Source organism: Epinephelus moara, chromosome 18, assembly GCF_006386435.1.
Source record: "Epinephelus moara isolate mb chromosome 18, YSFRI_EMoa_1.0, whole genome shotgun sequence".
NCBI lineage: Eukaryota > Metazoa > Chordata > Actinopteri > Perciformes > Serranidae > Epinephelus > Epinephelus moara.
In genome coordinates, this window is record NC_065523.1 from 24,751,236 (window position 1) to 24,763,190 (window position 11,955).

The 11,955-nt window shown below is 45.1% G+C and overlaps 1 protein-coding gene across 2 annotated transcripts in view; it reads right to left on the minus strand.

Moving 5' to 3' along the window:
- Nucleotides 1–854: 854 nt before the first annotated feature.
- Nucleotides 855–11,955, minus strand: part of gprc5ba (G protein-coupled receptor, class C, group 5, member Ba) — a 22,808-nt gene continuing 11,707 nt past the window's right edge. Inside the window, exons 2-4 of one of the 2 annotated variants that reach the window (XM_050070126.1) lie at nucleotides 8,150–9,181; nucleotides 7,769–7,914; nucleotides 855–4,798 (exon numbers count right to left, since the gene is read on the minus strand). In XM_050070126.1, the coding sequence (XP_049926083.1) occupies nucleotides 4,754–4,798; nucleotides 7,769–7,914; nucleotides 8,150–9,179 (1,221 nt within the window). In that variant the 5' untranslated portion in view covers nucleotides 9,180–9,181 and the 3' untranslated portion in view covers nucleotides 855–4,753. The remainder of the gene's footprint in view (nucleotides 4,799–7,768; nucleotides 7,915–8,149; nucleotides 9,182–11,955) is intronic. The other variant, XM_050070127.1, reaches the window with a different exon arrangement.

Sequence of the window (11,955 nt, forward strand, 5' to 3'; positions counted from 1 at the left end):
GAAAACAGCTGCCTCTTGTGGCAGAAAACGAGGCTATGAGAGCGATGACAGTGAACCAGAACACTGAAGTTGTGGCGGGACAGCTAAACAATAAGCTAAAACTTGCTCTAAAATTATGTAAAGCCGCGGAGCTGCAGATTCAGGCGATGATTCTCTGCAGGTCATTCGCCACAAGAGAACCCCTTTCACAGTATCACATTGTTTTCACATTGTAATTTGTTTATATTGTTGTTATAACAATATTAATTATAGTTAAAGAAAAGGTTTGACATTATAAGACATTTGCTTATTAGCTTTCTTACTGAGAGTCAGACGAGAAGATTGACACCACTCTTATTTCTGTATGCTAAATATAAAGCTACCGCAAGCAGCTGGTTAGCTTGAGCCCCGTTTCCACCAAACACTTTTGGTATGGTACCATTGGAACTAAAAGTAACCCTTCAGACATGGTACCTAGACCCTGGTGTTTCCACCGCAAACAGTACTCTTAAATGTGGGCGGAGTTGTTGTCACTCACTGCTCCGTCCAGCCCTCACTGTACTTCCACCTTTCTCTGTCTGCACCTCGTTTATCGTCCACAGAACGAGGCTGCATGCTGACATTTTCAGAACAAAATAAAACAGGCTGCAGTGAGAGTCTCTCTCCATGGGATATTTAAAAATAGCAGGTTTGTGTATTCAGTCCTTCTCAGGCAAGCTCAGGGGTTTAGTGTTGCCGGAGTCCACAGGAACAACACTCCACAACGCTTTTTTTTCCCTCCGATCGAGGATTAGAGTATATGCAGCTCACATAACCTGGTCAAAATTAATATATATGAACACTTGAAGATCCACTCATAAAGGTGTATGTTATATAAAAACTAAAGTAATGGGCAAAGTTGTCACAATGAAATTTAAATCTAAAGAGGATTTTGTTCAGATTTCTTGACATTCATGGAGATTTTGACTGAAACAAAACCGATAAATTGACACAGTATTTCCATGACATAGTTAAGCCAACATAGAGCACTGAGCACTTTATTGTTCAAATGCATCAGGTCCCACTCAGCACAGTTCTTGGTCCTAAATAACCTAATTACCGGGATGCTAAATTTACATTGGTGTTTCTGTTGAAAGCCATCAGACGATATATCGTTATCAGAATTTTAAACTGTGAAATATCTTTTAATCTGGGCTCTAATTTTGACACTCTTTAGAATAATCCTGTCTGTCACTGCATCACTATCTGGAAAAAAATACCACATCCAGTTTAAAGTTAACTACAAACATGACACTTTTATTGAACTTATTTTTTTCCTGATTCAGTTACAGAAACAAGAGAGTTAACTGTTGTTGTTTTTTTTTAATTATTATTTTTCTAATCAGGGGAATCAAGTTCTATACATAGGCATGCTGCGTCACTGCACAGTCACAGCTGTGAAAACCAATATCACCCCTGTCAGCTGCCCCGCTGGAACAGTCTGAAGGCAAGACAAATCAGGAGAGGACAGGCAAGGACATGTCAAACCCAGGGAGGATGGGTGTTCAGAGGGCTGCCCAGGGATGACAAACTTAACATATAGAAGTTTTGTGCAAATTTCACCACAGTCTATTTGATTTTAAACACAGAGACGATACCAGTCAGAAGATTCTCTTTTTTTTCCCCCCTCGAGTCTTCAAACTAACACAGATAGTTCTCATTAGGTCCAGTGATGATGGCAATTTGTTCCTTTTTGGGGAATCATACGTGTTTTGGACCATTTCCCCCTGACTTTAATCTCTTTGCTTCTCAAGAGCCAGCTCTCTTTTTGTGTTTAAGAAAGCACAGACATTAAGTGTGTCATCTGATATACACTGAAATTATGATTGCTGTCACATGACCTTTACATAAATAGAGTTAGTATTCAAAAGTACGTCTGAGAAAGGTCTTACATGTAGAAATGGTGATAAGCATGCACAGATAGGTAGTCGACAAGTGCAAAATCTACAAAGTCACATGTTATTATTGTTTTTTTGTTTTGTTTTGTTGTTTTTTTTGTACTCCACACTGAGTGAAAACATAGCAAGAACTGAAACCTCCCCCCTCCGCTCTGAGTGTTGAGAGTTTTGTCTCGTTACTGCTGACCATCCAAAACCCTGAGGACAGTTCTTCTTCATGGGGCTACGACGAACGCTTCTGTGGCGCGTAGCCTGTTTCTGACCACGGTTGGCCCAAACAGAGCCTGACGTGGCGGGACATGCTCTCTTTGGGCATGGAGCTGGCCTGCTGGTACCAGTCCTATTTTAGAATAACCAGTGGTTAAGACATAAACATACAGCAGCAGTCAAGGGCTGACCCTTAGTCTTTTCTTAGTTAGGGGTTGCTGTAAAACCAGGGGTCACCAGTATGACTGTTGGGGGGCTTGAAGTTAGTTGTACAGCCTCCCTGCTTCATGTTTTATAATTATCCCTAAAGTATATGAGAGCAAGTCATTGTTTACTGCATGTAGTGCCAAAAAATATTCACAGGCATTGTCATTTTTTTCTGAAAATAATAAAAATAAGTATGTTTTTATCCCCGTAACTATTACAGCAAAGAGTGGACCTCGGTCTTGACTGAGAAAACTGCGCGGGAGGTACGACTGACCTATAAATGACAACTCATATCATTTCCTTGAACATTAATCAAACAGAAAAAAGCATATCTAGTGTTGGCAAAACATTTCCAAAATGCTAATTTAAAAAAAATAAAAGACACCAGCAATAGAGAAATAAAAGCTTAATGTAACAACAAGCGAATGTATGAACAACAAAGCAAACCAGTTAAAAAAAAATCCCCAGATAAAAACAGTTTGCAGTAGTCAGTCCTCCAGTGGGTCATATGACACTGGTGTCTAAACTCAGGCTACAGTTAAAAAAGAAACACAGAAAAAAGTAAAAGAAGCAAGCAAAGCTTTACAGCACTACTATGTACACAGCTTCTCGGGCGAAGGGAGAGAGAGAGCTGGTGTCGTGATGAAGGGAGAGGGCGTGAAACGGAGACTCCAGTGAAACAGGAGTCCTTCTTGGCACGGGGCTACACTTGAGCTATAGCCGACCACAGGGAGACAGGAGGGGAGGAGGAGGAGGAGGGAGAGGAGGGAGAGGAGGGAGAGACACTTCACCAGATAAAGAAGACAACCACATAGAGCAGAGCAGCGCAGCCGCCCGCACACATCACGCACAAACACACACACACAGACAGACCAGGGAGCCATTTTCTCACACAGATCTCGCACTGTCGCATAGACTCCCCTCGGACCGCCGCTCGCTATCTCCTGGCTCCCATCCCCCTTCTTCCTTATATCTGATCTCCCTCTTTCCACATCGCACTGTAAATCTGATCTTTCTAAGGCTCTAGGATATCTCCGCACACCAGCCACAGCTCTATCTATAGCCTGTCACTCACAGATTTGACTGCTGTATCTGCATCAGTTGTTCCTGTAGTTCTGTGCCGCACTAGGAAGTTGTGTCAGAGGGATATTTAGCACCAGAAAGCAACCTTGACTTTTGAAATGTTTCCCCCCCCTCCACATCAACTCCCGACACTCATAAAATCACACGTACGCACACGTAAACACAGAAAGAGTTCAGAGCTAAGAACAGTTTCAGTTTTCTCGCCTCGTTTCCTGCTGATATAAAGTGACAGTTTCTCCTGGCTGGTTCAAAACGCCAGTGGCCACCGGAGATGTGGGAGAGCAGCACACAGCAGTCTGACCTAGATTCATGGAAGCGGTGCCTCCCCGCAGACGACTGACACCCTCCTCGTCCAATCAGAATCCACTCTAATGCGCCGTATATACAGTATATATATAACAGCAGTTCATTAGCAGCTTGCGATCCCTCTGTTCAGGTGCTCCGGGCTGCTTTTGCTTCGTGTGCGGTCACTAGGAGCTTCTTTTCCGACCGCAGATTCACAGTTTGTTTCACATTTTGCAAAGTGTCCATGCAGGTGGGAGGATGAGGCAAGGTGAGAAGAGTTATGTGTAATATTCACAGACGGTGCAGTGAAACCAGAAATAGAGAGGGAGGAGGAAGAAGAAGCGTTCACGGAGGGGTAACAGTCTGGAGGGGGAAGGTTGTATCAGAGTGGCAGAGTTGAGATGTAGGGAATACACACACTCTTTTTTTTTTTTTCCCCTCTCACACACTCTACATACACACCCACAGAGGCTGGATTATTTTAAAGCGGGCGGTGCTCGAGCTGTACAGTTTGCCCGTGTGCTGTCTTCACCTACACTGGATGGATGGAGGACAGAGCCAAATGTTTCCACGTGAGCGCCAGCAGCATGAAAAGACAGCCTGACTGACAGGGGGAGAGACAGAGCAAGAAAAAGCGATAGATTTCACAGTTTTCCAAGGATGCTTACAGTGCTGTATAGTCTCAGGGGAGCAAATCAAACAAAAAGAAGAACAATACTGCATGTTGATATTTTCAGATCTGAGTCAGCGCGTGTCTTGTTTTGCTACTTGCTGGTCACACTTTGAGTTTTCGAACCCTTCTATGGAGATTTGTGTGCTAGAAGAGCTTTAGCTCTGTCCTCCATACCTTGCTGCCTCTCAGTCTCACACACACTCATACGATAGTTGATTGGCACACAGTCAGTGTTTAAGTCTGTACACAGAGTGAAAGGGCCCTGTTGGCATCCATGTTTTAAGTCCAACCAGGCGGGCCCCTCGTCCCAGACCCCTCCCTCCTCACCCTCTCCATCCTCTTCTTCATTTTCTACCACACATCATCTTTCCAATCCTCTCGCTCACCACAGCTGCCTCCCAGTGTAGGTTGGAGGGGCGGAGGGCACCTGTAGAAGGAAAAATTAAATTTGTAAATGGCCATCACAGATACCGTCATATAGTCACACATGCATACAATAACTGCACAGGCCACATATACACTTTTTATTCAAGCTTGTCTACAAACTGTCTTCATGGTTTAGGACAAAATACATCTCTGCCTGTCTTCTACTTCAACACAGACCCTCTCATGTCATGTGGTAGCTGTCTCATGCTGCGTTCATGTGGAGTCAGGCAGATGGTAGACAGCAGACAGACACTTTGGCAGTACGAAACATGCATGGCGATATGTTGCGATGGTGATGTTATGTCAAATAAATTATTTTGTGTCTATTATTTTATGTAAGTACTCAAATACTGTCCAGTAATGGTTCAGATCTCTCGTGTTTTTACCCCGTGTAGAGCTACATTGCTACGTCAACAATGATAGTAAATTCCGTCATGGAGGATGGCAAAAAGTTAAAATGTTCTAACTTTGAATGGCATCTACCATTTTCCAGTATTCTCTGCCAGTATCACTTAATTTTATCGTCCAGCTCTTGTCCACTAAAATGATATCCTGCATGCTGTCTATCATCTGTCAGTTTCCACGTGAATGCTGCATAACTGTCCCAGAGTTTAAAGCAAACCACAGAAACGCAGCACTTACTTGTTACGCTCTGCAAAGCTGAAATAAACCTCCAATAGGTGTAAGACCTGACTCAACTCTGACTATCTTTAAACCCAAACCCTTTATGCTCTCCATAACTTAAAGTAATTGTTTCATATTTTGGGAACTAAGCTTCTCAGTTAGCCTAGATGAGAAGATCTCACGTCTTTATGCTGTATATGAGCAGCTGGTTAGCTTAGCTTAGCACTAAGAGTGGAAACAAGGGGAAACAGCTAGCCTGGCTCTGTCAAACCAGCACCTCTAAAGCTCACTAACTTTAAACCTCGTTTGTTTAATCCACACAATAACTGAAGTGCAAAACTGTGTGCAGTAGGTGTTTATTGTTACCTTTGTAGCTGTTAGCCCTTATGTCCAGTCTGTATGCTAAGCTAAACTAACTGCTGCTTAATATTTACTGTAAAGGCAAGCGAGTGTTATCAATCTTCTGCTTAATTCCTTTCATCTTTTAAATGTCTTTTATCCTTTTAAATTGCCCTGTTAAAAGTTGAATTTTGAGTATAAAGCATGCTATATAAATAAGCTGTCTTTACAATGAATGCACAGAAACACTAATGATACTTTATGCAGCGCAGATTAAAGTGACAGTTCGGCCCTAAATCAAAAATGCATATTTTTCACTCTTACCTGTAGCGCTGTTTATCAGTCTAGATTGTTTTGGTGTGAGTTGCAGAGTGTTGGAGATATCAGCCATAGAGATGTCTGCCGTCTCTCTAATATAATGGAACAAGATGGCATAAAACGTGACCTGGTTCCTCATGATAACCCACAGACCTTGTTGTGAGCAGTTTCATGTAGGAACTATTTACTTTCTACCAAAGTACACCCGCCAACTGTATCAGTGTGCTGGTCTGCCACATCCATCCACTGAAGGAAAGAGGATTATAAGAGTTTCACGGAGCTTGCTAATGTTACAGCTCAGCTGAGGAGGCCGCCATAAATGTTTACATCTCGCACTGTCTCAAGCTTGAGCTCCTGGGTGTATAAAGAGACCTAGGTACAGCATTGGAGACAGGACCATGTTCATTCCTATGAAAGCTGCTCAGAATTGTTTAACTGCCATGTATAAAATTACCTGGATGATCGGCACTGCTTACGCATCCTTGGGCCCGTAGAGCAAGCGCACGATAGACTTCTGACCGGCTTCTTCCGGTTTAGTGTTCCGCTAACTTTAATGAGGATTAAATTATTCAGTTTTGTGGCTTTTCTAGGCTTTTCAAATGTTTTCAGATCAACTGGATCAAATTCCGATGGATTGTAACACTCAAAAAAAAAAATATCCACTGATTTACAGATGTTTCTTTCCCAGTGTAAGTCTATGGAAAAAAGGTCTTTTTGGCCCCATGGCATCATGTGACAGACTCAGAAGTCGTAATACCACCATTTGGCCACTACAAAAATTGACGTCAAAGCTCAGCACACTTCCTGGGGGCGTGCACGAGCCCCTCATCCATGCGTAGATGCACACTATATTCTGCGCAGTGTTACGGTTGTCGGGTGTTGCTCAGAAGAAAGGAAACCACTCACAGCAAGGTCTGTGGATTATCTTGAGTAACTGAGCCATAAATGTATTCTTTTGGTGCTTCGTACACCACAAGCCGAGTGCCATCTAGTTCCATTATGTTAGAGAAGGCAGACATCTCCACGGCCGATATCTCCAATACTCAGTAACTCACACCTAAACAATCTAGACTGATAAACAGCACTACAGGTGAGAGGACAGTATGTATTTTTGATTTTGGTCTGATCTGTCCCTTTAAAGAGATGTCTCTACGTTCCCTTGTTGAATCAGCACGGCTGCAATCTCTAGGAATCGTGACTACAAATAACCTTTTAGTCAGTAGAGAGTGTTCAGCGTTTTAGCCTCCAGCAGTGTGCGAGGTGGTGCGTTGTGCTCTTGTGCTAAATTCATAACACAGTGGCTGGAAATAAGTTCACCTGTGCCAGCCAGAGTGCCCATTCATCCTGCGTAACGAAGGGCGTGACAGTCCAGCAGACAGTAGCATCACTCAGTGGAGAGATAGCATCGCGGCTTATTTATACGCACAGGAGCACATGGAAGCTCTCTCACACTCACCCATACACAAACTCAGTGTAAGACAGGTGACCATTTGTGACAAAACCATCCATGCACAAATACAACACACACAGGCCACGTGACCATGCATCCAACAAACTGATAATGCACACACACACATACTCACACCTCTCCCTCATTGTTGTGCAATGACGTACGGTCTGGAACGCACAAATGTGCATGCAGTCTTGTCGGCGTGGTCGAATGAGAGAGCGGCGTGTAAGCGGCGTGTACCTGTGACTGGGAGGATGTACTCACCGCTCCCCCGTTCAGGATCATGGTCATCTCGGTGGGTTGGTAGACGTTGCTGCGGAAAGGAGCGCTGGGTCTGGCGCCTGTGTTGCTGTTATGTTGCCCGGCACCACCACCGCTCCTCAGGCCTGGCGTGGAATAGACGAATGGAGATTACTAACGGTGACTCACCACATCAGTGTCCGTCTTGATGAAACATTTGCTATGTAACCCTGCACCACAGAAATTTCCTCCTGTTCTTATTTCTAGCCACGCATGCAAATATTTCCTGGTGTTCTATTACTCACTTTGGCCTACATTCCACCTACAGCCTGTCCACACATATTACGCCTGTCTGCTCTAAAATATTGGATTGTACTGTACCTGCAGTGTTCTCATCGCTGTATCCGTAGCCCTGGTTCTCCACAAACTGCCTGTGAGAGAGGGGGATGTCTTCGTCGAAGCTGGTCTCCCTCATCCGTGTCGAGTTCTGGGAGGTGTCAAAGTAATCTGGGGCAGTGGGCTGTGGAGGGGGTCTCAGGCAGATGTGGGATTCAGGAATGGCATGGAAGATCAGCAGCAGCCAGCCCTGAGCTACTAAAGCAATGGCCAATGCTGGGTCATCCCAGTCCGGGGCCCTCCCCAGCCAGGCGTTGCCGTACAGATAGAAGCCCACCCAGGCCACCCAAAGCAGCAGCGACAGCAGGCAGGTCACCAGCAGCCAGATGGCATTGCAGCGCCACTGACGTGTCTTCCCACACAGGGCCAGGGAGGCGGCAGTCAGCGCGGCTAGTAGGAGGGCTAGCACGTAGCTGCAGGCTAGGGAGAAGTCCAGTGGCAGGTACTGACAGGCAGCTCGTCCCTCCCTCAGCACGGTCAGAAGTAGCCACTCAGCGGCGATGATGCCCTGCACGGCACTCAAACCCAGCGCAAGGCCTGTTAGGGCGCAGCCACCAGGGCTCCGGCGCTCACGGCCAATCCTGCGCAGGCGAACACCCTGCACCAGCAAGCAGGAGAAACAGACGGCAAACAGGAGACCCCACAGGGCCCTGCGGAGCAAACATAAAGACTCATCCTGTTCAATCAGGTAAGCAAAGCTCAGGCCGAACAAGCCGAGGATGCCGAGGAGCAGAAGGAGGATGGGTCCCACGCCGCTGCGCTTCTCAGCCTCACTGATGTGGTGTAAGCGGCACAGCAGGACTAGGGCTAGCAGGATGGCAGTCAGCACCCCGCCGGCGGCCACTGACTCGACAGCCACACCCCATATGGAGTCCAGGTCACAGAGGAGGGTGTAGGGACGGACAAGGCCCCAGCCGCAGCCTCTTGGGAGAGCCTCAGAGTCCTCAGAGTCTTGACCGGTGGCACGATGAGCAACAGTCAGCAGCAGCAGGAGGAGGACCGGGAGGAACGCCATCTCTGAGAGATCAACAGACCAGAAGACAGAGAGCAACGAAGGAGCAAAGAAGGAGAATGGAGAAAGTCAAAGGAATGGAGAGAGAGAACGAGAAAGAAAGTGAGTCATTCTGGTCATAAATGCAACAGAGTCGAGCAGTCAGTCATTCCCACAGTAATCATCCGCCTGTGAGTGACAATGCAGACAATCAGCCACTGCTGTGTTTTAGAGAGGAAACAAAGGACAGCAGTTCATGCAGGGTGAATGACTGAAGCCTTTCCAAACACACAAAAACACACACACACACACACACACACACACACACACATCCTGTTTCACCAATAGTAGCTTATAGCCCTGCCCTCTTTCAAAGCTCCGGTGTGTAGGGACATACTGGCAGGAATCGAATATAATATGGTAAGTATGTTTAGTGGATAATCACCTTGTTTATTACTTTAGAATGAGCTGTTTATACCTACTTAGGGAGCGGGTCCTCGTCTATAGAGTCCGCCATGTCTCTACAGTAGCCCAGAACGGACAAACCAAACACTGGCTCTCAATAGGGCTATTTATGTTTTCACGTTTTTGCATTGGGCAGCACAGTTAGAAGTCCCTCCATAACAACAAGCATGCAACATGAAACTGCTGCTCAGTGTTTTTACTGGTTTAAATCACTAAATCTGTTTGTTTCAGAAAGTTAGAGACCTTTGAGGGTAATACAGCTCCTGGTAAAGACCTCCTAAACATCTGGATCTTAAGTTGTCAGAGAGAAAAGGTGAGCTCACATTAGCAGATAGGGTAACACCTGTCTGACATGCCAAACAGCATCAGAGAAACAGTGACTTGTTTCAGCTGGTGGCAATCTGCAATCCCCTCCACTAGATGCCATGACATTACTTTAAATCTTACACACTGCTCCTTTTAAAGTCTTTCAGGTTTCATTTAGTGGCAAAAAACAGCATACACATGGCAGGAAAATACCTACAAACCAAGATAAGCTGCCTTAAGTGCATTCACAAAAAACTGAGGTCAGAGTCGGAGCTCCTAAAGTGCTTCTGAGGAGAGTTTCAGGTTTATGATTTGTCCAGTCTTGTCCAGTGAACCAGCTGCCAGGGCACTGACAGGAAAGCTGCAGCATCATGCATATTTTTATGGAAGAAAAAAAAAACGAGATACAGAGCAGGGAAGTAGTGCGTACAAGCAGTTCTACTCACTATCAGGCATCTAAGGGCATCAGGCAAGGCGTGAGACAATGCATAATACACAGCACACAAATGCACAGCGCCTCAAGCACAAGTATAAACACTTGAGTACTTTTGTGTCCCGGTGAAGAAAAAACAAAAAACACAGTAGCAGTCGGTGAGCAAAATCAATGCTGTCTCAGTCTACTTATTCCTTTATTCATCATAACTGTCAGACAGCCGCACACACACACACACACACTCGCACACAAATACACGTTCTTTCATTCCATTGAGGTCTTTGCTGGGATGATCAGTGCTGTCGCTTCACCTGACAAACTGTGTGTTTTTTGAGAGGTTGATCTGTATTTAAAACCACCACGAAGCCGCACACACACACACACACACACGTACACACACACACACACGACACATCATTCTGCCAGGATACTGTCAACTGTCTCTCCACTACATTGCTAAGCTTTCAGAAATTCTTTCCAAGCTGGCTCATACATTAGTGTGTCAAACAATCTGCTCTTACAAAGAACACACACACACTTTTCTCGCCGCTCCACGCTTGAAGCTACACTTTGGATTGTTTATTTCAGCTGTAGTTTTGACATAAAATATGTCCCGGGGTTCACAAATAGACTGTACCACAATATTTACATACCACATAAAGGACACTGGATATCCCCAGCTTCTTATTCTCCCTCCGTGCCAGTAAGTCGGGGAGAGTTACAGTTACATGGCTGAGCTGTCAGGGGAGAGTGGTAGATTTAAATACACACCGGCCAGGGCTACAGGTCACACACAGTCCTTCCAGCATGGAGCTTATTAAATGGGGCAGACAGCGAGAAAGAGACAGACCCCTCGATACTAGGAAACAGGGACAGAAGTGTGAGGAAGTCTGGCGCATCTGCAGCAAATGTACTCAGACTAGACCTGCTTTTAATAGTGTGATATGTCACTTTAATGCATCTGATGTCAGTGCATTTACTCAGGAACCGTGTTTGAGCACAAATCTTGCACTTGACTTGCGTTTTTTCATTTCATATACGCTGTAATTCTACTCAACTACGTGTAGGAGGGAAATATTGTACGCCGTAACGTTTATTTGACAGCAATAGTTAAGAAGACAAACTAACATATTGTAAGAACATATAAAATGCATCCACTGGCCACTTTATTAGGTACACCTGTTCAACTGCTTCAATACACAAATAGTTAATCAGCCAATCACATGGCAGCAACTCAATACATTAAAGCATGCAGACATGGTCAAGACGACCTGCTGAAGTTCAAACTGAGCATCAGAATGTGGAAGAAAGGTGATTTAAGTGACTTTGAGCATGTTGGTGCCAGGCGGGCTGGTCTGAGTTTTGCTGATCTACTGGGATTTTCACGCACAACCATCTCTAGGGTTTACAGAGGATGGTCTGAAACAGAGAAAATTTCCAGTGAGCGGCAGTTCTCTGGGGGAAAATGCCTTGTTGATGTGGAGAATGGCCAGACTGGTTCAAGATGATAGAAAGACAACAGTAACCCAAATAACCACTGGTTACAACCAAGGTCTGCAGAAGACCATCTCTGAACCAACAACACGTCCAACCTTG